This window comes from Brachypodium distachyon, chromosome 2 (genome assembly GCF_000005505.3).
Source record: "Brachypodium distachyon strain Bd21 chromosome 2, Brachypodium_distachyon_v3.0, whole genome shotgun sequence".
Classification (NCBI taxonomy): Eukaryota; Viridiplantae; Streptophyta; class Magnoliopsida; order Poales; family Poaceae; genus Brachypodium; species Brachypodium distachyon.
This window is the reverse complement of record NC_016132.3, coordinates 10,148,250-10,175,056: the sequence shown is the minus strand read 5'-3', so window position 1 is coordinate 10,175,056 and position 26,807 is coordinate 10,148,250. Positions and strand designations below refer to the sequence as shown.

General features: G+C 46.4%; 4 protein-coding genes across 4 annotated transcripts; 1 reads left to right on the top strand and 3 right to left on the bottom strand.

Annotated features, from left to right (window-relative positions):
* Positions 1-4,335: 4,335 nt before the first annotated feature.
* On the top strand, positions 4,336-6,506 carry LOC100831627 (pectinesterase). The gene is made up of 2 exons (XM_003565664.4): positions 4,336-5,473; positions 5,625-6,506. The coding sequence occupies exons 1-2, from the start codon at positions 4,483-4,485 to the stop codon at positions 6,317-6,319; spliced, it is 1,686 nt and encodes a 561-aa protein (XP_003565712.1). The 5' UTR covers positions 4,336-4,482; the 3' UTR covers positions 6,320-6,506.
* Positions 6,507-7,074: 568 nt separating this feature from the next.
* On the bottom strand, positions 7,075-8,035 carry LOC100831325. Its single transcript, XM_003565663.4, has 2 exons — positions 7,609-8,035; positions 7,075-7,536 (listed from the first exon to the last, which is right to left on the bottom strand). The coding sequence occupies exons 1-2, from the start codon at positions 7,962-7,964 to the stop codon at positions 7,311-7,313; spliced, it is 582 nt and encodes a 193-aa protein (XP_003565711.1). The 5' UTR covers positions 7,965-8,035; the 3' UTR covers positions 7,075-7,310.
* A 330-nt stretch (positions 8,036-8,365) lies between these two features.
* Positions 8,366-15,888, bottom strand: LOC100836446 (dual specificity protein phosphatase PHS1). The gene is made up of 11 exons (XM_003567554.4): positions 15,573-15,888; positions 14,872-14,910; positions 14,607-14,788; positions 12,363-12,579; positions 11,943-12,116; positions 11,699-11,859; positions 10,552-11,596; positions 9,724-9,876; positions 9,412-9,639; positions 9,171-9,328; positions 8,366-9,078 (listed from the first exon to the last, which is right to left on the bottom strand). The coding sequence occupies exons 1-11, from the start codon at positions 15,642-15,644 to the stop codon at positions 8,709-8,711; spliced, it is 2,799 nt and encodes a 932-aa protein (XP_003567602.1). The 5' UTR covers positions 15,645-15,888; the 3' UTR covers positions 8,366-8,708.
* A 2,112-nt stretch (positions 15,889-18,000) lies between these two features.
* Positions 18,001-19,194, bottom strand: LOC100831020 (RING-H2 finger protein ATL64). Its single transcript, XM_003565662.4, has one exon. It carries the CDS (start codon positions 19,126-19,128, stop codon positions 18,388-18,390), a length of 741 nt encoding a protein of 246 aa, XP_003565710.1. The 5' UTR covers positions 19,129-19,194; the 3' UTR covers positions 18,001-18,387.
* Between the last annotated feature and the right edge of the window lie 7,613 nt (positions 19,195-26,807).

Here is a 26,807-nt window from a genome sequence, read left to right as displayed (position 1 = left end):
ATATGCCTACAACATCTGACCGATCCAGATGTAATCCTACTACTCCCTCTGTCTAAAAAAAGATGTCCCAATTTCGACTAAATTTGAATACATCTATACACCAAGTCATGTCTAAATTTGAATACATCTATACATCAAGTCATGTCTAGATACATCCAAATTTTAACAAACTTGAGACATCTTTTGTTGGACGGAGAGAGTATCAATTCTTATTACCTTCACAACAGATGGTGACATCAAAACAAAAGGGCAATTAGATCATACTCAAACTTGCCATGTATGAAGACGTCTCATAGCATAGCATAGGTCTGGTGTTTAAGCGATTACAAAAGAGACATATACACTTACACACCATTGCAAGCATGCATCCATGCAAAGCATGTACCTAAACTCGCTAAGAAACGATGGAGACCTAGATCCATAAATCTCACTATTTTGTTGGTAAGTTTTGAATTTACTTACTCTTTCTGGTCCATAATAAGTGTCATTCATTTAGTATAAAATCAACGACACTTATTATGAATCGGAAGCAGTACGAAATATGCCATGTGGCAATCCATCAATCTCGCTAAATTCCCCCATATAGCACTCACGTGTGTAAATGTCAGTAGATGCTACCACCAATGTTATAGTTGTGAGGAAAATGTTGATGAACATAGGTCAGAAAAGCAACCTAGGAAGACCAATGATCTTGGACTTCTAGCTAAGGGAAGGGAGTTTGTTCAGGTTCTTTCTCAGGTCTGTTTTCTTTCATCTTTGGGAAACTGAACTCTCCTTCGGTATCTCTTTGACGAGTTCTGAGGTGACACGAGTGTGAAAGAATAGAATGAGTATGTTTTTATTTTTGGGAGTACGTCTTTCATTTTAATTATTACAGTTGACTATATTCCACAAAAAATCAAATGTTTGAGAAGTATACCCAATTGTGTGTGTCGAGTTCATTTATTTCAAAATCCCGGCAAGCGGCCACCATGGCGCCCCATTTGGGCAAACACTATTTTTAAAAGTGCAAGTAAGAAATGCCAGGTACTAATACAGACATGGTTTTGTCTTAAAAATATCGAAATGAATATGAACATGTCTGGTAATTTGTACGGTATACATCACACAATTAGGGTCATAGTGAGTAAGAGTTTGACGTGTACATCTTTTACCCAATTTATATTAGAGGAATTCATTTTTTTTACAGCTAACGAAAGCTTTTAAAGCCTATATGTAGTATAATGTTATTAATGCAAACACTAATACAATTTTAATAATGATTATTTAGTCTTCTTTTGGCACATGTTTAGATTATATGCATAAATTAATCAAAATTTTGATTGATTTATGAAGAATGTGGATCATAAAAGTAAAGGTTGTGTTGTGTCTCAGACGTATAATTTTAAGCAAAATGCTTAAATCTTAGTCGACGCATTAGAACCGTTGGATTAAGATCTAGATGACATGCCTTCTCTTCCCTTTTCCACGTAGTGCCGTTGGATTAATATCCGACGGCCAAACACGTCGATTGGTTTCTAAATAAAAACAAACGACTTTTCAACGGAAAAACGAAAAGTAAATTATAACGAGGACGTTGCCACTGGCCTAGTTTCATAAGAAAAGAGAGGAGAGAAAACCATACAAGGAAGGAACAGAACAAGAACGGCTTTCTGCCTAGACTTTCACGTTTCGACCAATTGAAGCTAAATCCTGACTCCCGAGACACGAATAGCGGGTAAAACTATGTTTCCGTTAGATCATTCTGAGCCACCAAATCCATTGCGTTGCGCGCAAATCCAATAAATTGAGTGCATGGTCGACCGCTATCAGGGCCGATCCGTGCCCCGGACGGCGGAAGCGATCGAGGCTGTACATCCACAACTTAATTCCTTCGTCGCGAACGCTCTGCCACTCAGTTGGCCTCGTGTAGATCTCCAAAGGGACTCAATATTGTTTAATCGATCAGTGCTAGTAGTTCATTAGCTACTAATAGCAGTTAGTTAGCCACCGGCCGGACGCCAACACGTACGTGTCCACAAATACACTTGGGCGTGGTCGCGTGGACCATATTTGGCATAGTGGCTGCCTAACTGCGTGGAACGCACAAACCGTAGGCGCATCCGTAGATCGGAGATGTGTGGATCTTGTGGGCGTTGATTAGCAACAACATAATGGACTCAGTCAGCCATGGTGCAGGACGCCAATTATTTAGTCCCTCGATTCGTTCGTCGCAACTAGCAAACAGGTTTAGTGGTGTTTGAGTGTTTGACTGGAGAGGAAATTGCACGGATCCATCCTTCCGGGATGGATTAGCAGAAAACCACAGCTCCGATTTCTTTCAGAATCTCCTACTTCTTTCAGAATTGATGATTTCATCGTAGATGCGCTAGTCTTGTGTATGATATCCGGAACCGGCAAGATTAAATGATAAATATTTGTATATGTGTTTTTTACTCACCCTAAGGGTCAAAGGAAGCTACCCCAAGCAACCCGGCACTCTCCCAACAAGAAACCTCCTCAACGAATTGCCGCAATACCCGCACGGACGAAGGCAACGCTCCATTGAAGACCACATCGTTCCGATGTCTTCAGATGGACCAAAAGATCAAAGTGATCGCAGTCCAAGGGTCTTTCCGAACCTCCTAGGAAACCGATATAGAGGCCTACCACTCCCTGATGTCTGACCAACCATTGGGTCGCAAATCCATCTAGTCCCAAATGCCAAGATGGGCTTACAAAAACTTGTCTAACCATGACGCACCCCAACAAGAGGTGTGAAATGGTCTTTTGGTCCTGGTCACATAGCGGGCACCGCGATGGGTGCGGCAACCCACGCCTCTGGAGCCGGTTGTCCAGCAGCAATTCCGAGCCACCAGCCAAGCAAAGAAACAACCCTTCGTCGACACCTTGGAATGCCAGATCGGTGTAGCCAAGAGGGTTGCTCATCCTGCTGGCAAAGAGGTTGGAGCAGGCCGACTTAGCCAAGTAGGCCCTATCGTTGGAGCAGTTCCACAACAGGGCGTTGTCGCCCCTCCCCCCTCTCCGGAAGCTAAAACTTCTAAAGCCTTTCCCAGAGCATCAGGAACTCGTCGATGGCCTCAGCTCCTGGAGCAGGTCCCACATCGCCCAGCCAGGCCCCCCTGCATACCATTTGACACCGTGCATGTGCGCAACACCCGTGGCCGAATTGTCGCCGCTAGCGTAGGAAAGCTGTCGTGGATCTTGGAACCGTCAAGCCACTTGTCGGTCCAGAACAAGGTCTGCCTCCCGTCTCCGAGCCGAGTGGGAATCACGGCGTCGAAGATGCATCAACAAGTTTCAGCATCTGGATGACAAAATCCTTCCACTGCTTGGTGTCATCGACCATCTCAAGCAACTTCCATCTTATGTGCAAGGCAGTATTCAGAAGGGAAAGATTGGGGATGCCCAGCCCTCCAAGCTGCTTGGGCATGCACACCGATTTCCATGCCACTAGGCAATGACCTCCATGGATATCCTTTATCCTCTTCCAAAGGAAGCCTCAACGAATTTTCTCCACCCCCTTGAGGGTCTTCCGTGGCAGATCCGGGCATCATCGAGTAGATCGGCATCGCTGCCAATGTGGATTGGACCATAATCAAACGTCCTCCCTTGGATAGGAGACTGAGACTTTCACGATGCTAATTCCATCTCCACCTTCTCAACTTTCTAAGTGCACGCACATTGCTGCGCAATTTACTGTATTATGTTTACTTGAGATAACTTTGTCCTCCAACTTTTTTTTTCTTCAGAATACACCAAAGCGGGCGTATCGTTGTTTATAGATAGGAAATTGAGCACAAGGACCGAAAAAAGAAAGTTACGCCGGTATCTCTCTCCACTCCAAACTCACACCTGGGATTTGAGCAAATCTAGAACTTCCAAAAAGTTTCGACCATCAAGCACCCTCTCGAGCATCCTTTCGTCCTCCAACTGTCACGAAAACATCCATTTAGTCTCAAAGTAAACTACATTGGCACACCGCTTAGTAAACTACATTTTCAAATCCGTGCCAATTTTTATGGGACGGATGGAGCATTATATATGTATGGTGAATCCCCATGCTGCTGCTTGTAATTAGTTTAAGTATTCCCGTCAAAAATAAATTAGTTTAAGTACTCAAAAAATCGTTGAATTGGATCCTACCAAACCAACCCGTACAAATGTCGCCTCCCCCATGTGATGCGTGACACACTGACACGCATCATGATCTCCAGCTTGAGAGTTTGACTTGGGCTGTTTTCTTCGGTCACCGTCGTCCGATCCGATGATCCAAGCGCGTTTTATATAGGACCCCCATTGGCCGCCCATGCAAGACCTGCCAACACCATCACGAACCCGGCTCTTAGTACGTACACTTATAAAAGGACACCTCGATCGCCACTCAAGCACAAGTACACAGTACACTCAACTCAATCAGCAACCTCGCATACACCAGGACCGATCGATCACAGCTTAACCATAGCTTGCCTAACATTAACCATGGGAGCCAGCTTCCACACTACCGCGACGCTCTGCGCCGTCCTCCTGCTCTCCTCCTTCCTCCATCCCGCCCGCTGCGACGACCCGCAGCCGCCGCCCGCCACGCCGGTGCCACCGTCCACAGCGTGCAACGAGACGACGGACCCTGCATTCTGCCGGTCCGTCCTCCCGTCCAACGGCACCAGCAACCTCTACACCTACGGCCGCTTCTCCGCAGCCAGGTCCCTGTCCAACGCCAACAGGTTCCTCGCCCTCGTCAACCGCTACCTCGCCCGCGGCGGCCTCTCGTCCGCCGCGATCGCCGCGCTGCAGGACTGCCAGCTCCTCTCGGGGCTCAACATCGACTTCCTCTCCACCGCCGGCGCCACGCTCAACACGACGACGAACAATAATACGCTCCTCGACCCGCAGGCCGAGGACGTGCACACGCTCCTGTCCGCGATACTGACCAACCAACAGACGTGCGCCGACGGGCTGCAGTCCGCCGCGGCCACGGCGTGGTACATGCGCGGCGGGCTCGCCGCGCCCATGGCCGACAGCACCAAGCTGTACAGCGTCTCGCTCTCGCTCTTCACAAGGGCATGGGTGGTGCAGCGGCCGCGCCGTCCCAAGGTCAGGAAGCCCACGACGTCGAAGCCGCCTCGCCACGGGAGGGGGCTCTTCGATGCCACGGATGCCGAGATGGTGCGCAGGATGGCCATCGAGGGTCCCGCGGCCACGGTGCCGGTGTTCGGCGCGGTGACCGTGGACCAGAGCGGCGCGGGGAACTATACGACCGTTGGGGAGGCTGTGGCGGCGGCGCCGAGCAATCTGGGCGGGACAAGCGGGTACTTCGTCATACGCGTGGCCGCGGGCGTGTACGAGGAGAACGTGGTGGTGCCCAAGAACAAGAAGTATGTCATGATGGTCGGTGACGGCATCGGCCAGACCGTCATCACCGGCAACCGGAGCGTCGTCGACGGCTGGACCACCTTCAACTCCGCCACGTTCGGTATATAAGTCCTTGTTCAGTTTACTCTTCTTCTTTACAAGTCAAAGTGAGCTGACTCTTGACATATTAAGCTGAAACATACCTACCATTGGCGCGCATGCTGCATTTGTGCCTAACTAACTTTAAGATGCGACCTGACAATGACATGCAGCCGTGGTGGGGCAAGGGTTCGTGGCGGTGAACATGACGTTCCGGAACACGGCGGGGCCGGCGAAGCACCAGGCGGTGGCGCTCCGATGCGGCGCGGACCTGTCGACGTTCTACCAGTGCAGCTTCGAGGGGTACCAGGACACGCTCTACACCCACTCCCTCCGGCAGTTCTACCGGGCCTGCGACGTCTACGGCACCGTGGACTACGTCTTCGGCAACGCGGCCGTGGTGTTCCAGGACTGCACCCTCCACAACCGGCTCCCCATGGCGGGGCAGAGCAACACCGTCACGGCGCAGGGCCGCTCCGACCCGAACCAGAACACCGGCACCACGATCCAGGGCTGCTCCATCGTGGCCGCGCCCGAGCTCGCCGCCAACACGGCCTTCGCCACGGCCAACTACCTCGGCCGCCCGTGGAAGCTCTATTCCAGGACGGTGATCATGCAGTCCGCCGTGGCCGGCCTCGTCGAGCCGGCCGGGTGGATGCCGTGGGACGGCGACTTCGCGCTCAGCACGCTCTACTACGCCGAGTACGACAACTCCGGGCCAGGGTCGGACACGAGCAGGAGGGTCAACTGGCCGGGGTACCACGTGCTCAACAGCACCGCCGACGCTGGTAACTTCACCGTCGCCAACATGGTGCTCGGAGACTTTTGGCTGCCGCAAACCGGCGTGCCTTTCACCACCGGGCTTTAAACTGATCGATCACGTCTTTGATATGATAGATATACATGACTCAGAGTCACCTGATATTAATACATGTGCAACAAATACTGATCAAATAGGTTGATAGAGAGAATAAGGTGTAAAAATACCATGCATGGAAGCAAATTAATTAGCATTTTAACGTGCTTATATTGATTGATCTATTCCACAACCGTTTGATACACGTGAATCTATGGTTCGATCCATTAGCGGAGCTAGCCGGTTAGTGCCGTCCAAGAAAAGTGTATGGCTTCCTTCTAAAGTAGCGTTTGCAAAATTTGCTAATTTAATCATCGTGCTTAGCTTAATTTAGATGAAGTTCAACCGGCGCGGGCCCGGTCGGCAGCTCGATCTAGTGCAAGCTGTTTATAAACCTTGTTCATTTGATTTTGGGTGCGGCTATATTTCAGTGACCTGATTTTAAAGAAAAGTGGTTAAATCTAAGTTAACGTATCAAAACTGTTGATTAACATTTAGATGTTATTCTACTCTCCTTTTTCCAAGGTTTGTCTCGAATTTTAAAGCAAGCACCATATCTAATGGCTGATAAATCAACTTATCTTTAATTAAAAATCAAACAACTCAGCAAAACCGTTTGATTTTTTATCTTGAATAAAAAGAGGAGATGGTACCATCCACCTTCCTAAGAAGATCTCCGGTCCCAAGCAAAGTTTAAAGAGGACCAGTGGAGGTCTCCGGAGTCGCTGCGCGGCCCAAGACTCTCGCCGGAGTTGCGCTTAACACAAGTTTATGATAGTCATGCCTTTTCTGAGTTTCAACTGTAATTTCTTAATCAAGATATGTACTTCGTGCCTCTTACCCACATCACTAAAACAAACCAACAATACCTAACATGACCTGATGTCGTGGTTCTTTTCTTAATTTACATTCTTCAAAGACAATTGTCATCATAGCCTAAATTACCGCGAGCATAAAAAAAAAAGGCTATGCATGCCATGCTGGTGCCGCAGAGGCCGCGCGGTCACCGTCGGATGAGCGTGGCAAGAGCGAGCACCATGGTGCAGAGGCGGTCGACCTCGGTGTTGCGCGCCAAGAGTATTTTCTTGTGTTCGGGCACGGCCTGGCACCCCCTCTGGCACAGCTTCACCTCCGCCTGCCCCGCCGCCACCAGCGCCAGCGACTCCTTGTACGCCCCCGCGTCCAGCGCCATCGTCGCGTCCGTCAGCTGTTCCACCGCCGACTCGTACCTGCATATGTACATACATGCCATCCATGATCGATCAAGAAGCTAGATCGGGTCGATTAATGAATGAAATTACCTCTCCCCGCAGTCCTCGAGGCACTGCTGCAGCTCGGCCGTCTTGTTGAGGCTCTCGTCATCGTCGATGCTGGAGAGGAACGTGACCGTCTCGGACGCGTTCTTCTGGACCGCAAGGATGGCCACCCGGGTAAGCCCCACCGCGTCCGCCGTCTCCGAGTCTCTGTCAGGGGACAGCGTCGCCATGCACAGGTCGTAGAGCTCCGCCGTATGCTTGCACGCGTCCTGCAGGGAAAGCGACCCTGTCGACGGCGCCGTCGCCGCAGCCGCAGGGGACGGAGGCGTTGGCTCCGCGTCGACGACGGCCAGGAGGAGGAAGAACAGGATGGAACCGGTGGCTACGTAGGAGAATGCCATTGGGGATGAATGTCCAGATTGATGCCCGCTTGGGGAGTTGCTTGCGGGGTCGTGCGGGGATCCTACTTATGCGCTAATGTGCCTAAATAAGGACCGGTTAATTAGTAGCAACAAGTGTCTGCGGGACTGTTTTTTTAAGTGTTACAGTACGTGAAACACATGAGCCTCTTCATTCCTGATCCAATTTTGAGGCAGTTGTATCACACTGCGCGTGTGACCGAGACAAAAAGAGGCAAGACAAAAAAGAATATCAAGGAAAACGGGAAGAACCCCCATTTGTTGTGCATGTAGTTGGAGGAAAACGAAAAGAACTGGCAAGAGGGCGTGCAATCTCCCATAGGTTGTACAGTACTGTACTGAGGAGAGAAACAAGATCAAAACTTGACAGAAACTAGCCTGGATTAGTTGCCAAGAAAGAAAATTACCATCTCGAAAAGAAAGAAAATTATCATCTCGAAAAGAAAGAAAATTATGTAGCATGTGTATTTGAAGACGACGAATGGACTTCATGTCCGTCCTTCCAAAACCAGCTGTGGTTGGATTTATAATTAAGTGGCCCTCATCGTCTTCCCCCTCACGGACGGGGTTCGTCTTGCTGCTCCTACTTATGCGCTAATGTTTGTCAAATCCACGTTCACGGTCATTTTCTCGATCCTAAAAATGGATCCACTGCGTGCATCTATCGCTAGAGTACAGCCGTGTACATCACCGTTACAGCAGATAGTAATACAAAAGAGCAAAAGTTCAGAAGCTGAGCTCATCAGCAAACGCCTTAGCCAGCTTCTGAGAAGGGCTCAGGCTCCCACCACGGCTGATCCGGAGCGACTGGATCGACTTCTGGATCTCCATGGTCATGGCACTGTCCACGCTGCCCTGCGACAGCCGCTTGTGTGCCTTCTGCAGGTGCAGCTTCAGCGAGCTCGTGCTTAGCCCCACGTTCTTGCTGCATATTGGGCACACCTTCATCTCGGGCCGCTTCTGCTGCCAGTCCATCGACACCTTCCCGTGAAGCTTCCTGTCGAGGGCCAGCAGGGCCTTGGCGAAACCATCATTCGGTTGCGCCCGTCGGTGTACTTTCTTTAGCAAGTTCCAGGCTTTCGAAAGAGTGAAGCCCCTGAAAGGACAAGTGTCACGGCTTCTTATTTCTTAAAGTGGGAGAAGTATTGTTTGGTTTGTTCAAAGGATGATGGCAAGTGAGGTTCTTACTTTCTGAGCATCAGGTAGGCAAGGACAACTGTAGCGCTCCGACTTTTCCCTTCAAAACAATGGATGAGGACCTTGCCCCCAACATGATCAACCTGATCGATAAAGCCTGATGCTTCTTCAAAAAGATCACTGATGTTTGCGTCATCATCATCACTAATCTGCACAAGATAACATGGTTCTCCATCAGTACGAAAATCTGTATAATGTAACAGGGTACTAAACCAGAGTTTGACGCTCTTACTGAAAAGTTCTTGTATTGAAAAATATCAGGAAATTGGGTATCAGATTGACCAATTTCATTCGAACACAAACATAGTATATGGGTAATGCCCAAATGCTGAAGGGTGTACTTAGACCTCGCAGCAAGAGCCCCACCTATAAATAAGTTGTCGATAACAAGAGAAGGTCGTTCCGTATTTGCAGAATCAGATACCAAGGCTATCCTTTCAATGATGTGTTCAAGACGCACCTGCAAGGTATTTATCATCAGGCACGCTAGTTGCTTGAGAAGAGTATCAGATATTCACTTGCTTAGATATAACTTGAAACCCACCTTTAACTCATAAGCATCAGCAACCATGTTGTTCTCAGTTCCATCAAAGAATCCAGAATGGAAATTGTTCTCCTGACAAAATCTGATCACATCGGTCTTAAACGCTTCATTCCAATGTTCTATCTCCTTGAGAAATTCAGGATCAAGATCAACCTATTTCATCATAATAACACTAACTTGTCAGCATTAACTTTATTGTCAACCCACAAACAAAGCAGTCAGTTGAGCTAGTAAGCTAGGCAAATTTGTTTTTCAAACACCAGGACAAACTTTCAGAAAATATGTGCTTGAATATTAACGATATTTGTATTAAGTTAAAAAAGACATACTACCTCCAAACAATAATATGATCCACAGTCTACCCTAAACAAATAAATTTAACTAAATAACCAGAAAAATAATCTTTAGGGGCAGCAACGGTATGTTTTTTAACATAAGGAAAAAGTTTCAACAAAATGTGCGCTTGAATATTAAAGCTCCTTGCATGAAGTTAAAAAGACACTATCTCCAAACCATAATATGCCACTCTGCACTGAACAAACCAACTTAAGTCCGAACATTATTAATCTTTAGGGCCAGCGACAGCAAAAGGGTTACAATTTTGTGGTGATCAAATACATGGTTAAAACAAAATGCCATTGTGCTCGAGAAAAAACTGCATTGTTTCCTGGGTTTTTGCATGAACTTCCACTTTTATGGGATGGTTTTGCAAAGAAGTTGTGGATTTACTTGAGCCAACAGCTTCAAAGTGGCAATGTCATTGTCTAGGGTGTTTGTAGAAAAGAAACTTAATCCTCACTTTTCAGTTTGAAAACTCAAAACTCTTACCTTCGGAGTCTTGTAAAAATCACGAAGTTTCATTGTCATTCTTAGACTTCGAGGAGCATCCACACTCCCCTTCAAATGTTTATTGCTCCAACTATCCCTGGACATAGGAGAAACTGAATCTGAGCTTCCCCTGGAGCCCGCAGAAGATGACTTCGTCGCAGATTTCAGCATTCCAGATTCACCATAAAGTTCATTGTTCAGTTGCTTACTAGGTGGGCAAGGAGTACTGTAGCTGCCTCCTGGAGATGGAAAATCCGAAATTGCAATATCGTTGTGGTCCGATTCCTCGGAGCTTTTTGTAATTATAGACGAGAAAACTCGTAGAACACCGTCCAATTTTTGGTATAACTGGAGAAGAAATAGATGGAACCCCTCCAGGTCCCTAAGAGCTGCACGAAATGCCACTCGGAATTCGTGAATCGCAGCAGCATTGTCTTCATCAGAAAGAGAGCAACAAGAATCAGCAGAAGTAATTGCCTCATCAGGTCCTGGAAGCCCAAGCTTACCACCGGAAATTTCCCATAAGATATTTGATGAGTAATCTGAGTTATTCAAAATGAGCTCCATAACTTTGGGATACCGCTCATGATCTTTCACACGTCTTCCTGCAGGTGGGCGCCGAGGTACCCCAGTGTCAATTGCTACAATGTGGAAAGTCCCGCTCGTACTTTCAGCATTTTCTCGTACATTTATCAATGCATCTGCTTTTCCTGACATGACGTCCAAGTCAGGAGAATCTAATCTTCCATTTGCAGAGTGAAACCATTTTTCTCTTTGAAAAATATCAGAAATCAGTGGATTGGAGCTTTCCGGAGTGTTCTTTGAATCCTCAAATCTGTCCATACTGGGTGAGGATGGTCTATCTGAAATCATCAGGTTTGCAGGATTACCTCGCCAACCGAGCTGACGGCATGGGAGCCTATCCTCATTCCTGAGTATCAGATCTAGCATTAAGACCCTTCCAAGGGATGAAGAAGTAACACATGCGGCTTGCCGTGAACTGAATGCCTTTGAACTCTCAAGCAGGGGGGAGCCATGGATATAACTGAGAAACCAGAGATGTAACAATTAGCACCTCATGACTCAAATGCAGCTCAAAGTTAGAAAAGGCATGCAGCATCATACTTGTACTAAGGGATAGTAGTACCTCATTAGAAGAAGACAGCGGCTAAGTTCAAGAGCTTCCAGTAACTCTGAGCAAGTCATCTCACCGATCTCATCGTTATTTGAAACCGCCACTGCTCGTGCATTTTCTGCAGCATGTTTAATCTCCTGCCACTCCATGCTAGAATTATGTACTACTCTAGCCTGCAGTGGTAAGAATAAGCTGAATGAGAGATCAATATTAATTGATGATGTAAAATAAGTATTCATTGGGGGTTTGCAAATACTTGTGGTGTGTGGACCCCAAGCAACCGTGCAAATTCATAACCCAAAAGCTCTGCCTGTGTTGCCATCTTCGATGCTGCAAACTTAATAACAGACGCTTCTTCTTTTGGTAAACCATTGTTGCCTAAAGAACTAAATAGAGCAAAGAACACAACGCCACCAGAGTTCACAGTTACCTATAAAAGACAGGAAGTAGGAAGCAACATGTCAAACGCAGAAGTAAATATATATGATACTGCTGAAATGAGAATATGATCTTGCATGCCTAATCTAAAAAAGGTTGATCCATAATGGCACACTGCCAACTGCCTTAAAAATTGGTCCCAGATAGAGAAAATAAAGTATAAAACCAATACTTACTTTTCTCCTAGCAAATATGAGGAAGAATATTCAATTGGACATTACAACAGACATAAACAAACCTCAAGAGCTTTACTCATCTCATCTTCAGAGTGTTCTGAGCTACTACTGTGTTCTGTATGGTGCAGAGATGACAGCATTCTCCATGAAAAGTCAGATGATTCAATGTCTAATGCAGAAGCATTTCCAAGCCTCTCCCACAAGCTTAATTCAGGAGGCTGATCAAACGTCAAAGGATTCTCTTCTTTCCGGGCAGGTTCTGCTCTAACCACTTGCTCACTATAGTGAGCACAGTAGCAAAAGGGTAACAGCATTAGCAAAACAAGCATAAGAAGCTGATTTACCAGATTATGATCAAAATTGTGTTGCATAAGGAAACAAACCCCTACATATTAACACTTAAACAAACAGAATGGTAATTTGCATATCTATACCAAATCAAATCTATAAAATAATGATCAGATAAAATATAAAACACGCCATCATTGGTAATTGTTTTTTAAGTGTAGGAACATCATTATTCTATTCATGGATCCTTACCTATACTGCCATCATGCTTCACTATAATGCACAATGATCAACGCATAGTGCATATCTGCGTAAATTACAAAAAACCATCACATTTGAACAACTTGGTGCACATGACCACCAAACAATTTTTTTTTCTTTCTCTGCCTACTTGGGCGAATATTCGCCACCTCCACCGGGCCCAGCAATGCTGAGGCACTGCCTCCTCTATGCGTCCCTCAGCCATGTCTGCCACTTCCACCGCCGCCTCCAACCCTGCCTCCTCTCCTCCAGCCCCACCCCGTCTGTCTCGCCTTCTCCGTCCTCAACCTCCTCCTCCCTCCCCCACCTTGTCGCAGCCCCTCCACCGCCGCACCACCTCGCGCCCCACCACGATGGGGCCCCACACCGCATCTCCCCACTTATCGTGCTCTTCACATTGTCCATCACCACCACCTCCAGACACTTTACCTATCCACCGACAAGATCGAGGAGACTATAGAGAGGTCCAGGGAACAAAAGGGGGCGCAAGCGCCGCAACCATCTCATGTGTCGCCATCTCGGGAGAGAATTCGACAGACCGAGCCCTTGTCCAGTGACGAGGTCGGCATGCTGTCATCACCACCTTGTCAGAGCTGAGCTTCATCTCGTTTGCTGCTGACGACGAGGACAGCATCAGCCGTGCTGATGGAGGCGGGGAGTATAGCGGGTGGGAGGAGACTGCGACGGCAGGCGGGCAGCGACAGAGGGACATGGTGGCTGAAGCTGGTGGCAGCGGCGGCGGTGGGGGAGGCTGAGTTTGAAGAGGCGAGCAGGCGCGAGGCATAGCAGAGGATGAACATGGCGGCGAGTTGCTCAGACTGCTCATGCTGAGCATGGGTGTACATGATGCCAGAGAGCTCACGTGCATCGACGACACAGGTTGAGGCCAGCTCGCGGATGTCGCTGGCATGGTCGGTGGTGAGGTCCTCCGTTGGCATGAACTGACTTGGTTTTACGTAGTTGGAGACGACCACGGCGACATGGATGGTGGCACGCTCCTTCCTAGGGGTCAGGCTCAGCCCGATGTCCAGGCTGGTGGCCGCATGGCCACGTTGGCATTGACGGGTGGGCCCCACTGTCAGTTTTGGAATCAATTTGCTCTCAAGTGCAAAATCAGTGTGTTAGGCCGAGCCTGAAAACCAATGGTTTTGAGGAAAAAAATTGGTGGCCATGTTATGCAAGTGGCTCCAATGTGGTGTGTTTTTTTAATTCGTCACTCATCACAGATTAAAATATAATTTTGCAAACTAAAAGGCTCTGAAGGCTTAAGTTCCTAGACTACCATATAAAGATTAAATTTATCATCTTCGCAATAATGAGGAAATAGTTGTATATTTTACTATCTGAATATAGCAGGGTAAGAGCATTTAATAGAGAGAAAAATAGGACGAATATACAAATAAATACACAGATCCAACCTAGCAATTAAACAAATGAAATAGAACTAGAGGAATCTATGTGTTGGCATTTCAACATTTCAGATAACTTGTTTTCCAGGAAACTCCAGAAACTAGAGAAATCGAAAAGAGGATTCAATCTTATCCAAAGGCAAGGTTCAATAACCGATGTGCATAGCATTGCACTTTTCAGATAAAGTATACTCGAACATAATCAGAGATCTAGTTTAGAAAAATCACTGGAAGGTTCATATAGTTCTTTTTTTCCCCAATAAAAGGATTGCGAGACACAGTCTAGTTTAGAAACAACAGATAATAAATTAAACAATACTAGGATGTAGATCAATTTAAACAAGCAACCTTAATTCTGTCGTACTAAACAGTGAGAAGCTTCCACTTGGCATCACTTCAATCCGTGAACTCCGACGAGGGAACCCAGATGGACGGAATGTCCCACTCCGCTTACGTACCAGCGACACCCATTTCTCAAATGTCTGGGCTGGTGTTGAGATTTCACCACCACCAAACAACAAGGAAACCACCTATTCATATAAGAATAAAGGATTGCTCAGTAACGAAAACAAAGAGATTTGAAATGAAACATGAACACCAAGAAAGCACTTACACGAGAGGATATCTTGAAATCTCTTTCCTCCTGGTTTTCCTGCAAGAAATGTTAAGTTTCTAACATTTAACTTTTTTTTCTTGAGAGCAAATAAATAGGTAAAACATGTTGGCAGCATATTGCATTTGATGATAGAATTGAGATAAAAGGACAGATGAGAAGCATAACAGATCCGGTTTTTTCCATAAATGGACCAAATGGAATTGGTGCCAGCATCTCTAGATTCTCGACTACTAACAAGCAGAGCAGTGCAAGCATGCAGACCTAACACTAACATGAGAATAACTCCTGCAATTATCCTTACATTCTCGCCTGGGAGGAACAGTAAAATTAAGTTGGTTCTCCCAATCTTGCATTAATTTTTTTGCCAGCTTTTGGCACTTCTCCTGCTAAAGTCCAACTTAGCAGAGGAATCAAAAGCTATAAGTAAGACGGAGACTAAATGAAAACCGCCGTATGAGTTCTCCCAGAATCGAACTCACAATAAGCATACAGATAGGATCAGAAGGGGCCAACATAGACTAACCAAGCGAGTAATGGCCCCAAATCGGGATCAAGTGCAAAACATACCAGGCGCATTTGGGTTTAGGGTGTTTAACCCACCAACCCCACCAAATCGCACACGAAGAACAACCCAGACCACAACAGATCAGTCTCAGATCACGCGGCACGGGCAGGACACAGAGGAGAAGCGAGCTCACCTTGGGGGGAGGGATCGGCGGCGCCTCCTGCTCCTTCTCCACCTCCTCTTGCCGCGCTCCCCGCTGTTCCATGGGAGGGGCGCTGGTAGCCGTTGACGGACCAAGGGCGTGGTGTGATATACTCAAGTCGGTATTAACCGGCCGCTACGGCGCATACGGCCGCCTGGCTCCCGGAGAGAAAGAGGCCCGTCAAATCCGACGGAAAAGTGAGGAGGATCTTGCGCGGTTCTCGCTTCCCCTCTCCGCGCCTTTCCGTATAGGTGTCGGCTTTTTCCCAGAGTGTTTGTGTGTTTTTGGGGAGTGGGGGAGACGAAAGTAGAGTGCCGACCGAGAGAATCAGTGGAGTGGTTACTGGAAACCGTCTTTTCGCTTTTTGGAACGAACACCGGGTAAATGTAGCCGTCCGATCCAGGGTCGAAAGGCGAGGTAATAATTTGATGGATACCGCTCCTTTCTCTTCGAAATTTGTTTAAGTTTCTTCTGTTTTTGTTAATCCAGTTTGATTCTCATGCTCTACCGCGTTGTGCGGAATGTTTAATGTAGCTTCGAAGCTGGTCAGGTTAATGCTATCTCCGTTTCGATATACAGGATCAATTTCCAAAATCACTTTAAGCAAGAGGAGGACGAAATGTCAGTTTGGGGACCTCATTGGGAGGTGTCTTTTAGGCTAACATGTTAGTTTGGACAAAAGAGTACATATGGGATAGTTTTGGGATGTCATTTGAAATGCTCTAATAAAATGTTAAGGCGAAACATTAACCAACCCACACATGTTCAAGTCCTATGTTCTGTTTACTTGTCGTTTTTGTTTGACGCAAGAAACCGAGGAAGAAACGGTTCCACCTCGGGAATGAAAATACATCTGTGTTTCCAAGCGAGGCCTAGAATGAAAGGAGTAGCATAGTGCAACATCATTGGATATTGATCAACAACACTGTTCATCGGATTCGTAAGGATGGCCACCACTAGATGCCGGGCAAAACAAGAAGACTGGCTGGAGCATTTTCCATGGTAAATTAAGAAAAGAATGAATTGCAAGGAACCCATATACATGTGGTCTTATGATATTTTTACCATAACTTCTAAGCATTTCTACAAAGAGCCGCAACTCTCACACTAACGATTCAGTCCGCATTAAAATTGCCCTTTGACGTGTCAGACCCACATGTCAGATCTGAAGTCGATTATTTTCTCGTCTTGGCGTTGTCCAGGGATCGGTTTTCGGGTCACCGTAGAAGACATGTTAGTAGCCCCTGCCCATGCTGAGCTCCATAGACACGGGGCTCTGGGTTGCACCGTTACGGCTTAGGATCGCCCTCCCCTCCTATTCCGTCGCACCATTCATGGACCAATGCCACCGCGAACGCCCATGGCCACTTCCCGGGGGACCGGGGCTACCATGTTTGAGTCGTCGCCCATGGCCACATCCTCGAGGGTCAGCCGCCTCCTGTGCCAGCTTTGTGTACGGGGTGGGCTTCTAAATTGGAGACGGCGGCCCCCATCTATTGCGGAGAGAGAAGGGGGCTTTGCATTTGATTTGCATCGCCACGCTCTCCCTACTCCACCTTGCCATCCATAGCAGTAGTTGTTGTAACTTGTAAGCCCTTAGTGCCTCTGGCTGTCGCGTTGTTCAGTCTTGGTGGAGACGACATTCACATCACCGGAATTTAGCATCTCTCTCAATTTCGACCAACAAATTTGGCCATCCTCTGCAGCTACCTCGTAAGGGAACTCATTGCAGATGGCCCCACGTGGCGCTTGCCATTTACTCATCCTCGGCCAGAAGATGTTCTTTCCCGTGGATCCATCAAGCGGTGTATCTGTCGCAACAGGTGCACGGCTCATAGTGCTCAGGTCGTTCGCGAGCATGTCGACAATGATGCTGAGGTAAGGTGGCGAGAAAACGACGAAGGCCAGCTCCCATGGCCAAGCCGACGGGTCTGGGCCTAGTGTTAGGAAGGCTATATACAGGCATCAACCATGGAGAGAGAGAAGTAGGTGAAGGAAGAAAGAGGAGGAGACCACGTCTGGGTCTTCGCACCGATGCCAATGTGACAAAGTAATCTACGCCAGACTTTACCTGTGGAATGAAATGTCAAATTGCACATCAAATGGTTGATTTGACGTTAATTAAGACACGACTTTGACCAAAAGTTATAATACTTAGTACATAATTTGTAAGATATGAAACCATAATTATTTGCAAGTATCTTCAATAAAAAACTCTAAGATTTACCAATTTAATGTCACGTAGAGGCATAACCATATACTATTAAAATAATATGTTTGATGAAAACTTTACCTAATGAAACATAATATGACTTATATATAATGAAACGCACGGAATATCTCCTAGTTTAACTACTCCTTCCGATCCTAAATTATTGTTGAAATATTACATGTATCTAGACGTCTCTAAGAGTAGATACATTCATATTTGCGCAAATTTGAGACAAAAATTTAGGAACAAGAATTTAGGATCAGAGGAGTATCAAAGTGTGCCGGATTGAATAAGTGTAACTAATTAATTGTGGTACATGGTAATTGGAGTGACGGCCGGTCGTCATAAACGCATACCAGATTATTTTCACAAAAACGCAATCTACTGTACCAACTTTGTACTGCAAAACCAGCTACAGGCTACAGCGAGCGTGATCGGCCAACGAAAGTGGAGTAAATGCACAATCAGATGGAGTAAACGCTGCATATAATGATGGTCCTCGACGCTCGTGGAGAGATTCGTACGCTCAGGAAGCAGCGAGGAACCTTCCGCCGCCGCGCACCATTCCAACCCAAGCATGCATGTCAGTGTCTGTCAGGGCTCGGAAGGAAGCGGATCGGGTCGACGCGAAGACCCATCGCTCGGCATCGCCGGGGCCCCGCCCTTGGCCGCCGCGTCCCCAGCCACAACGTCTATCCGCACCTCTTCCGCAGGCCGGGCCTCGGCGTCGTCCGTCCCCGGCGCCGGCGCCGGCGCCTGGACGTCGGCGCGGCAGAGCGGGCACGTGGAGTTGCCGCGGAACCACGCGTCGATGCACTCGACGTGGAACCGGTGGCCGCACCGCGGCAGCGCGCGGGCCTCCTCGCCTTGCTCGAACTCCGCGAGGCACACCGCGCAGTCGTCTCCGCCACCGACGCCGCCGCTAGAGCTGGAGCTGGATGCTGCCGCCACCACCACCGGGAGCGCGCGGAGGACCGCGGGGTCCAGCCCCCGCGCGCGCGGCGAATCAGGTGCGGCGGCGCCTCCGCCGGAGATGTTGGCCAGGCTGCGGAGAAGCCGGCGGCGGTCGCGGGAGTACCGGCGCCGGCCGCTGTTGTACAGGTGCAGGGCGATGAGGGCCAGGAGGATGCCCGCGAACGCGCCTGCCGCGGCGAACAGGACCTTGCCAGCGATGGCGTAACTCGACGGCGCCTCCGTCTGTACAGCCTTGGCCACGCCCTTCGGCGTGCTCGGAAAATTTGGATGGCCTGGTAAGTCCTCGCCGCCGCTGCCGCACGGGATGAGCGGCGCGTCAGCCTTGTTGGCGTGTGGGCCGTGACCGTCGTCGGAGCCCATGCTAGCACACTTGCAGCAGTTCTTTGTTTTTTTGACACTCGCTTGAAGCAGTTTTTCTGTGGAATTGGTGTTTCTGGGATATGATGTACGGTTTTCTGTTGGCGCGGTTACTTATACTGAAGATTATGACTGGAATGCCCTCGCTCGTACAGTACAAACATACAGCAAATTGATGGGCATTGGGTTTTTTTTTATTTTGGCGGGGCGTGAGGGGCACGCTTGTGCTAGCCAATCCGGGATTATACGCGTAGTAGTTGCGAAATGTCAAGATCGGGGTTGACGACTGGGGAGCTGGGACTGGGAGCATAAAGTGTTTCTTGACTTGATTGATTGAATGTCTTTTTCTTACTTGCCGCTCCGCTCCCAGGTCATTTCTCCTTTTCGCGACTTGGACTTTGGAAAAACATTGCCAAGGGCGAAGGCGAGGCTGTGTACGAGCCAACGCGGCACCTCCCGTTTCCAAAGTTTGTCGTCGTCGTGCGGATGGATCGATGCTTCGTCGTTTCAATGCACGAAAGTTCCTCGAAACACGCCGCTCGTTGGCGCTGTATTCTCATCTCGTAACAAGTCAAGGTAAGATGTTTTGGCTGAACTGAATATGAATGGAAAGATTCTCAAGATTATTTGTGGACTCTAAAGCGATTCTTTGTAGCTGAACTGCATTGAGATACGTGGAGATGGGCATTTTTTGGACTCAAATTGCCTCTCGTGTCGCTCTCTCATCGGCTTATGGAGCCTTCTTCTCTGGGGAGAGATGGCGCCTTGCGCGGACGACCTTTGGTGCTCTAGGGCACCTAGCCGCTGCAAGGTGTTTGTGTGGTTTGCGCTCACAGACAGATGTTTGACGGCTGACCGTCTGAGCAGGCATGGCCTGCCGCATCCTGCTCGATGTTCTTTCTGTGACCAGGCGCTTGAGACTATTTCTTATCTCCTACTTAGCTGTGTTTTCGCGAGACAGAACTAGGCCGTGTTCTTGGGGAGGTGGCAATGTTTGGACTTGATGCCGGTTGGAGAGGTGTCCTTAAAACAGCGGTGGTCTGGACTTCCATTGGCTAATAGGAAGGTGCGCCGGCACTTCGCTACGGGGACCATTCACCTTTGTTGGTGCATTTGGAGGCATAAGAATTCGGTCGTGTTTGATGGGGACAGGCCTAGTGTGCACAAAGTGACGCAATCCATCGAGCAGGAAGGCGCGGCATGGATGAGTGCTGGGCTCTTTAAGGATGAGATCATGAGCTCTTTTGTAAGCGGGCGTGAGTCGTGGACAGTGAGTGAGTAATTCGTAAAACATTGGCCTTGGGCCCTGTAACCGTGTTGCGGTAATTCTTCTTCAATATATGATACACCTGCTTCGGTGTATTCTAGAAGAAAAAAAGACAAAAACAAATTTACAGTGTTGCTCTAGTGGTCTAATTGCAAAAAAGTTATTTGGTCTTGATAATAATTCGTGTTGCAAAGATTGATACCACGAAGAAAATAATTCAAGCACAGGACAGACCACATAGCTTGGGCACGACCACATGCTGGACTATTGGGTTAGATCCCTTGGACCAATGAACAAAGAAAATATTAGTGAGGTAATGTCACCCTGCACAGCTGCTGCACTATCGTTGTTATATGTCAAACTAGCGGGGTGACCCGCGCAGATTGTGTGGCTAGATTTCTGTTATTATATGCAAAGATGCATACAACGTTTTATGGTTTTTTCTAATAGTTTTAATTTGTATATGCAAATATGCACTCCTTTCGTTTTTTATTATAAGGTGTATAATGTTTTCCCTTTTCCGAATTGTAATGCATGCATTGCTTCTCCGGTACACGCAAGCACATCGTCCGTTGTAGTTGCTATGTGGAGCGTGCACCCAGCCTTTGTCGGTAGTTGCATTAATATTCGCGCAAGATGTTATATGCCTTATATAAAAATATGGAGGAAGTATTGTATTTGTAATAGTTCAAATTTTTTTGAATGTTATGTTTGTTATATTTTTTATCTAACCAAAATATATAGTTTTCTTTTTATACTTAATGTTTTGAATGCTTAGATTAGTTTAAATTCATAGCACATTATATTGTAGATTACATATATAGCCGTTACATGTTTTAGCATTAGAATGTTTTTGCCTTGTACATGCAACATGTGTTTTTATTGCACGTTTTTCATACAAAAGAGTTATCTGGAATTATTTTTTATTTTGTTCGAGAAACATGGTACAACGCTTCACGTTAGAGATATATTATGCATTTTGTAGTCATTACATGTTTTACCAAGAGATTAGGTTGCGTACCGGCGTCCAATACGGTCAGCTCGGCTACTGTTAACACCTATTTTGCCCGTATCCCTCGACTTTTAAAATTTTTTGGAAAAGATTTAATTTTCCTATAGGACTTGATAGATTAAGGTTTCCGTTTCATTCTTCACCCAGTGTTGCCGCTTTAATCTTTGCCTCTTTGATTCTTACCGTCATCCGGCGGCTCCTGCCTCTTGGCCTACCTTCGTTGTGGATTGATGCCTTTCATCTATACGCGCCACCATCCCATGTTGCATTCCAATTTTTTGTAGGCATCAATAATAGCACCGAATTTCATATTTTAAAAGAACAATTCACCAATAGAACTTATCGATTCTTCTCATCCGTCACCTAGCGTTGCACGGGACTGATCTATTACCCTCATCACTCCCATACCGCTTCTGCCTCTCGATTCCGTCGCCGCCGATCGCCGACCGTCTTGCCGTTGTTGTCGCCGCCTCCTCGCTTACCCTAGCTGTCTCCTGTCAGCCTCCGTCCGCCTCGCCGTCTCCTCCGTTCCTCCACTCGCCGACTACTGAGGCCGCTCACCCGGCATCTACCGGCTCCGCGCTCGTGCACGTTCGGGAGCAGCTTATCGGCCTGCACAAGGAGGGCTAGCTCCGAGCAACGTTGTGCCATGTGACGTGTGGTGATCACTGAGGTCAACCGTACGTAACATCGCGTGAGTGTGAATTGGACAGCTAAGTATTGTACCTTGGCTACGACTTGTCACTCCTGACGCTCACGGCCAACGGTTATGGGCTCGGCGACTGCGCCACGTCGCTCCACCTGGCCGTTTCCTCCTCCAGCCAGCGCTTAAATCAATAGTTGTAGGCCCAGATCTGCTTGCCGTCCTCTGGCTCGTCATCCCCATCGGGCGCGGCGCAGAGTTGGCCGTGCAGAGGTCGCAGAACATGCAGCCAATGTGGCGTCAATTTTGGGTTATACGATTGGCTAGTCTGGCCTTTTTTTAGTTTGGATTGTGGTGCTATTTGTCTAGTCTAGTTCGGATTGGATTAAATTTCCTCTTACTGATTTGATTAAATCTAGACCCAATTTCCTCTTAACGATTTGATTTAACATAGACTGTACGATAACTTTTGTAAAATCTAAACCATAGAATTTCTACTACTCCTACTTTAATTAAGAGAAGATTATACTAATACCTTTAGAAAGATAAGGGGAAAACAATAATGTGTGTGTGTCTGTGTGTAAGTGTGTTTTTGTTTTGCAATGTAAGATCACGGGAATAATTGACCAATGTGTCTTTCTTTTCTTTTTTCGCAATGTAGGATCACGTGAATAGATGTCAAAAAGCTGACCTTCTAGGATATTACTCGAAGTAGAAGTTGCCTTTGCGGAAGTTGACGGGGATTAAATTCCTCGGCCAGAAATTTCAGCGTGTTGCTGCGTGGATTGAATCGGGGGTTGCTACTCAAGTTTTTGGTCGTACGGTTGCCTTTTTATTTGGGGCATTATGATTACCGAATTGTATTCCATGTATAGCAGGGGTTTGGACCGGATACATACCGAGATTATGCGGGGTAGAATAGTTTCCTTAGCAGTCGGATTGGATTTCCATACCGATTGAGATTGGTTTGTTTCCTTCCGAAAAAAAAAGATTGATTTGTTTCCATAGCTGTCGGTTGTGAATCTAGACTATAAAACAAATTTGGACCGCACGATAACTTTCGTAAAATTTAGACTGTAGAATTTCTACTACTTTAATTACATACTAGATTTCTTCCCTTTGTAAATTAGAAGTTGTCATGCCTGTAGTGTATTACTTTTATTTGAATGTAACTTGTTTGGCAAGTGCAATCATGCTATCGATCATGTCCGATTCAAGAGGTTCATTCTCCCATTTAAGTTTTGTTTTGAAATTTGACCAGTGTAAATATTTGTTTATAATTTGGTCAGAGTAAATGTGTGTATGCAATGGAAATTTTTATAGAATTAGTTTGATATATGTTTCTCCTGAAAATTTGTAGTTTGGCACAAATCGAGACTGATCGCAAGAGATGCAAAGCTATTTAAAATGGTGTTATGCCACCATTTTTATGCTGCCTTTATTTTACGCTGAGGTTACAGCAGCTGAGGGTATTTGTTCGATAGAAGGACATGCTTAGGACCCGGATATTACATTGATGTTTCATTGTTTTCTGTTCTCTATCTGAATATCGCCAAGCCATGCATGTGTAGGGTCTACCATATTTTCTGCTGATGTGCAATATTAGTTCCCAACTTGGTCATGGTTTGCGGACTGACACTAGGTGCTCTGCAAATAGGCTATGTCGTGTCTTGCGGCACATTGAACTGAAGAGCAGTGTACCAAAGCCTACGACGAGTTCCAACTTGAAGTAATAAAACTACGATGAACGGTCCAGATGTTCAACTGAAGAAAAGAGTACCAAATCCTACACTAAGTTCACATTGGAAGCAAGGAAATTGTGATGGTGTATGATTGCATCCAGGTATTAGGGATGAATCATGTAACAGATATGTTTCCTATACGTACAAGTTAATCAGAATGGCATATTTTTTGGGTGAAATGGTCGGCTTTTTTGGTGAAATGGTCGGCTTATGGGTAGTTTATGATGTTTAGCAAGCCTGGGTTTGCTAACTTCCTTTGTTTCATTCATAGTTGAAGATTTGTATCACGGTGTTGTACTTCATGTAAGATCATTTTTCTGCGTGTTATCAACATTTTGGTGTTCTTAATCTTTTGTTTTTCCTACCAGTTGAGTTGTGTCATGAAATGTATTCCGTAGCGAAGCACGGGCACCTTGCTAGTCAATTTAATGTGATTGTGTGATGATCACGTTAAATTGACGTAGACACATACACCCATAAGTTATTTCCTTAAACAATTAGTGTAGAATGAGGCATATTTTTTGTCCCCGTTTCGTGAGATATAGAACAGAAAAAAGGAAAAACTACGATCTTGTAAATTCGAGCATGGCCACGCCGCCGTGCAGTTGTAGAAACGGAGCCTGTACTTTTGTGAAATTTGAGGGACAAATTTGAAGGTTTGGCATCAAATCCAGCATCCAGCAATAATTGAAGGACACTTTCTTTTCTGAATTTAACGACGTACACATTCAGGTCCCAGAAAACAGGTTTCTAGCAACACGAAAATCAGATAGTCAAATCCTGAAGGATTAACCCTGTAACTCTCTAATTTGTTTCTCTTCTTTGAGGTTTCCTATTGTTTTCACTTCCCCCCAAAGCTTTTGCAGAAAATCAACTACGAATGATTAGTCTTGCACAGGACACAGACATGTCGCGGTCTGCCACTGCCTCACGTAAGCCAAAAGCATTTGTGCAACTTGCGTCGGATCGATGCATGGCAGGAGTATCTTGCAAGGAATGATCTGGGCACCAAGTCCCGCATATTCTCGCGTTCGGTGATCCCCTAGATCCCATCGGTTGATGTCATGCTTACGGGCTACTCCTACTTTGAGAGAACTGATTCTTTTTTGGAACAAACGTGAGAACTGAATTAATTAACCTGCATTTTGCTTCTCAATTTACTACTTGAACGCTCGGACGAGTGTGGATTGTGGGCCATCATCTGTGTACGTTTGGACCAATCAGCAGCAAACGATTCCATTACCATTAGCTAGCCGTTGCTACGCTAGACTGAAACGCTGCTTACGCGTTCCAGAGCATTAACAAGTATAAATATTGTCCGTAATCATCAGGGATTTTCTGATTAACCCAGGATAAATGTGGAGCCCATAAGTCAGACTCCCATTACTATTTTTGGGCCCCAGGGCCAGTGGGCACACAGTTTCGTGGGAATTAGATTTTCCGCCCGGCGGAGGCGTCGGCTCGCAGCTCTCCGGTTGGTAGACGATAGCAATGCACGCTACACCGAAACACTTGCCGAGGTTGGGACAAGTCACCTTGGGCTCGGGAAAAGGCAATGGTCGAGAGAGCCGGCAGCAAAAAAGATGGCGGCGACAATGCCTGATATGGGGGAAGAAAAGGGGCACGGCGCACTCCGGTTGCTGCTTGACCCTCGAACCCCATAATATTTAAGTTATCTAAAATATCAAACTCTTGGATACAACTTTTCATCAATTTTGAAAGAGATTTGCCATCTCTGGAATATTTTCAAACATAGTTTAAATTAGAATTAGAATAAGTATTTGGCTATTGAAACAAAGCTCCAAAACTCTTGAAAATTTGCATGAACTCGTCTTCTAAATACGTGAAATTGTGCAAAAATAAAAGCAATTAATGTCATTGGTTGGATTTTACCGCAAGGTTTTTATTTAGGGGTTAATTAGAGTTTGTACTTCAAATAAAAGTTTCATATCTTAGCCAATTTCATAATGCATAATGAGAACATGAGTGCATGCTTAATTAGCCTTAATTATTTTTTGAGTCCTTACAACAACCCTAGGACCCGTTTTATACGTGGACCATAAGGTGGTTCACGGTGAGACTTGTACCGATTAAGAATTCTCGATCAGCTCTTGGCTAGACAAAACCTTCTAAGTCAGAGTGCTAACCCGATGCCCACGGGGTGAGTTTCAACTCGTCGTGGGTCCCTTTCATGTATGCCGACTGAGGGTACTGGGTAAAGAACACATCATCATACCCTTTGAGGGTACGGTGATCTAGGGAAATACCCTTACACATCATCAAGTTGCACATGAAAATTTGCCGATCCACAACTTTTTCGCCAAAATGTTGCCAACTAAGACCAAGAAATAGTCAATAGTTATTCTTTTAGCGGTAGGTGACGTACCCGTCAATAGCGAGACGCCTGCGGTGATTTCGTCAATCTCTCAAAAACTGCCAGCTCAGTCTTTCGGAGGTGCTCATAGGGGTAGAGTGTGCGTGTGTGCGTTCTTAGGGTTGAGTGTTTGCGCTTGTGTGGGCGTCTGCGTTTGTACCGTGTGTCTGTGTTTCTAAAAAAAAAAGTCAATAGTTACAAAACTTTAATGGGCAAAAATTGGCACGCAGCAAATATATCACTGTTACAAAGCTTCACGCTTTACCTTTGTGTAACATGCAATTTACCATTAAAATTGAATTGTTTTGGAAGGATATGTCCAAAATGACTCCACTTTAAAACTTTTAAATTTTTGCTCAATGCCGAATTTAGCTTGGTCAACGCCCTAAAACCCAACATCGGAATAAGTTGGTAGAATCGCAAACAAAATGATGTCTATGGGGTCAACACCCAAAGTTGCCGTGGTTCTGTGAGCTCAACACCATTCATGTGACCCCTCGAAGCCAAGTAACTCTGCAGTTATTTCAATGCGAGATGTATCGTGTTGACCTATCCAATTTAACGTATGCGAGGTTGCACCGGACAAAATTATCAAATTTGGTCAAAGTTTCCAACTAGAATTAGTTTTTTTTTTGCTGAAACTT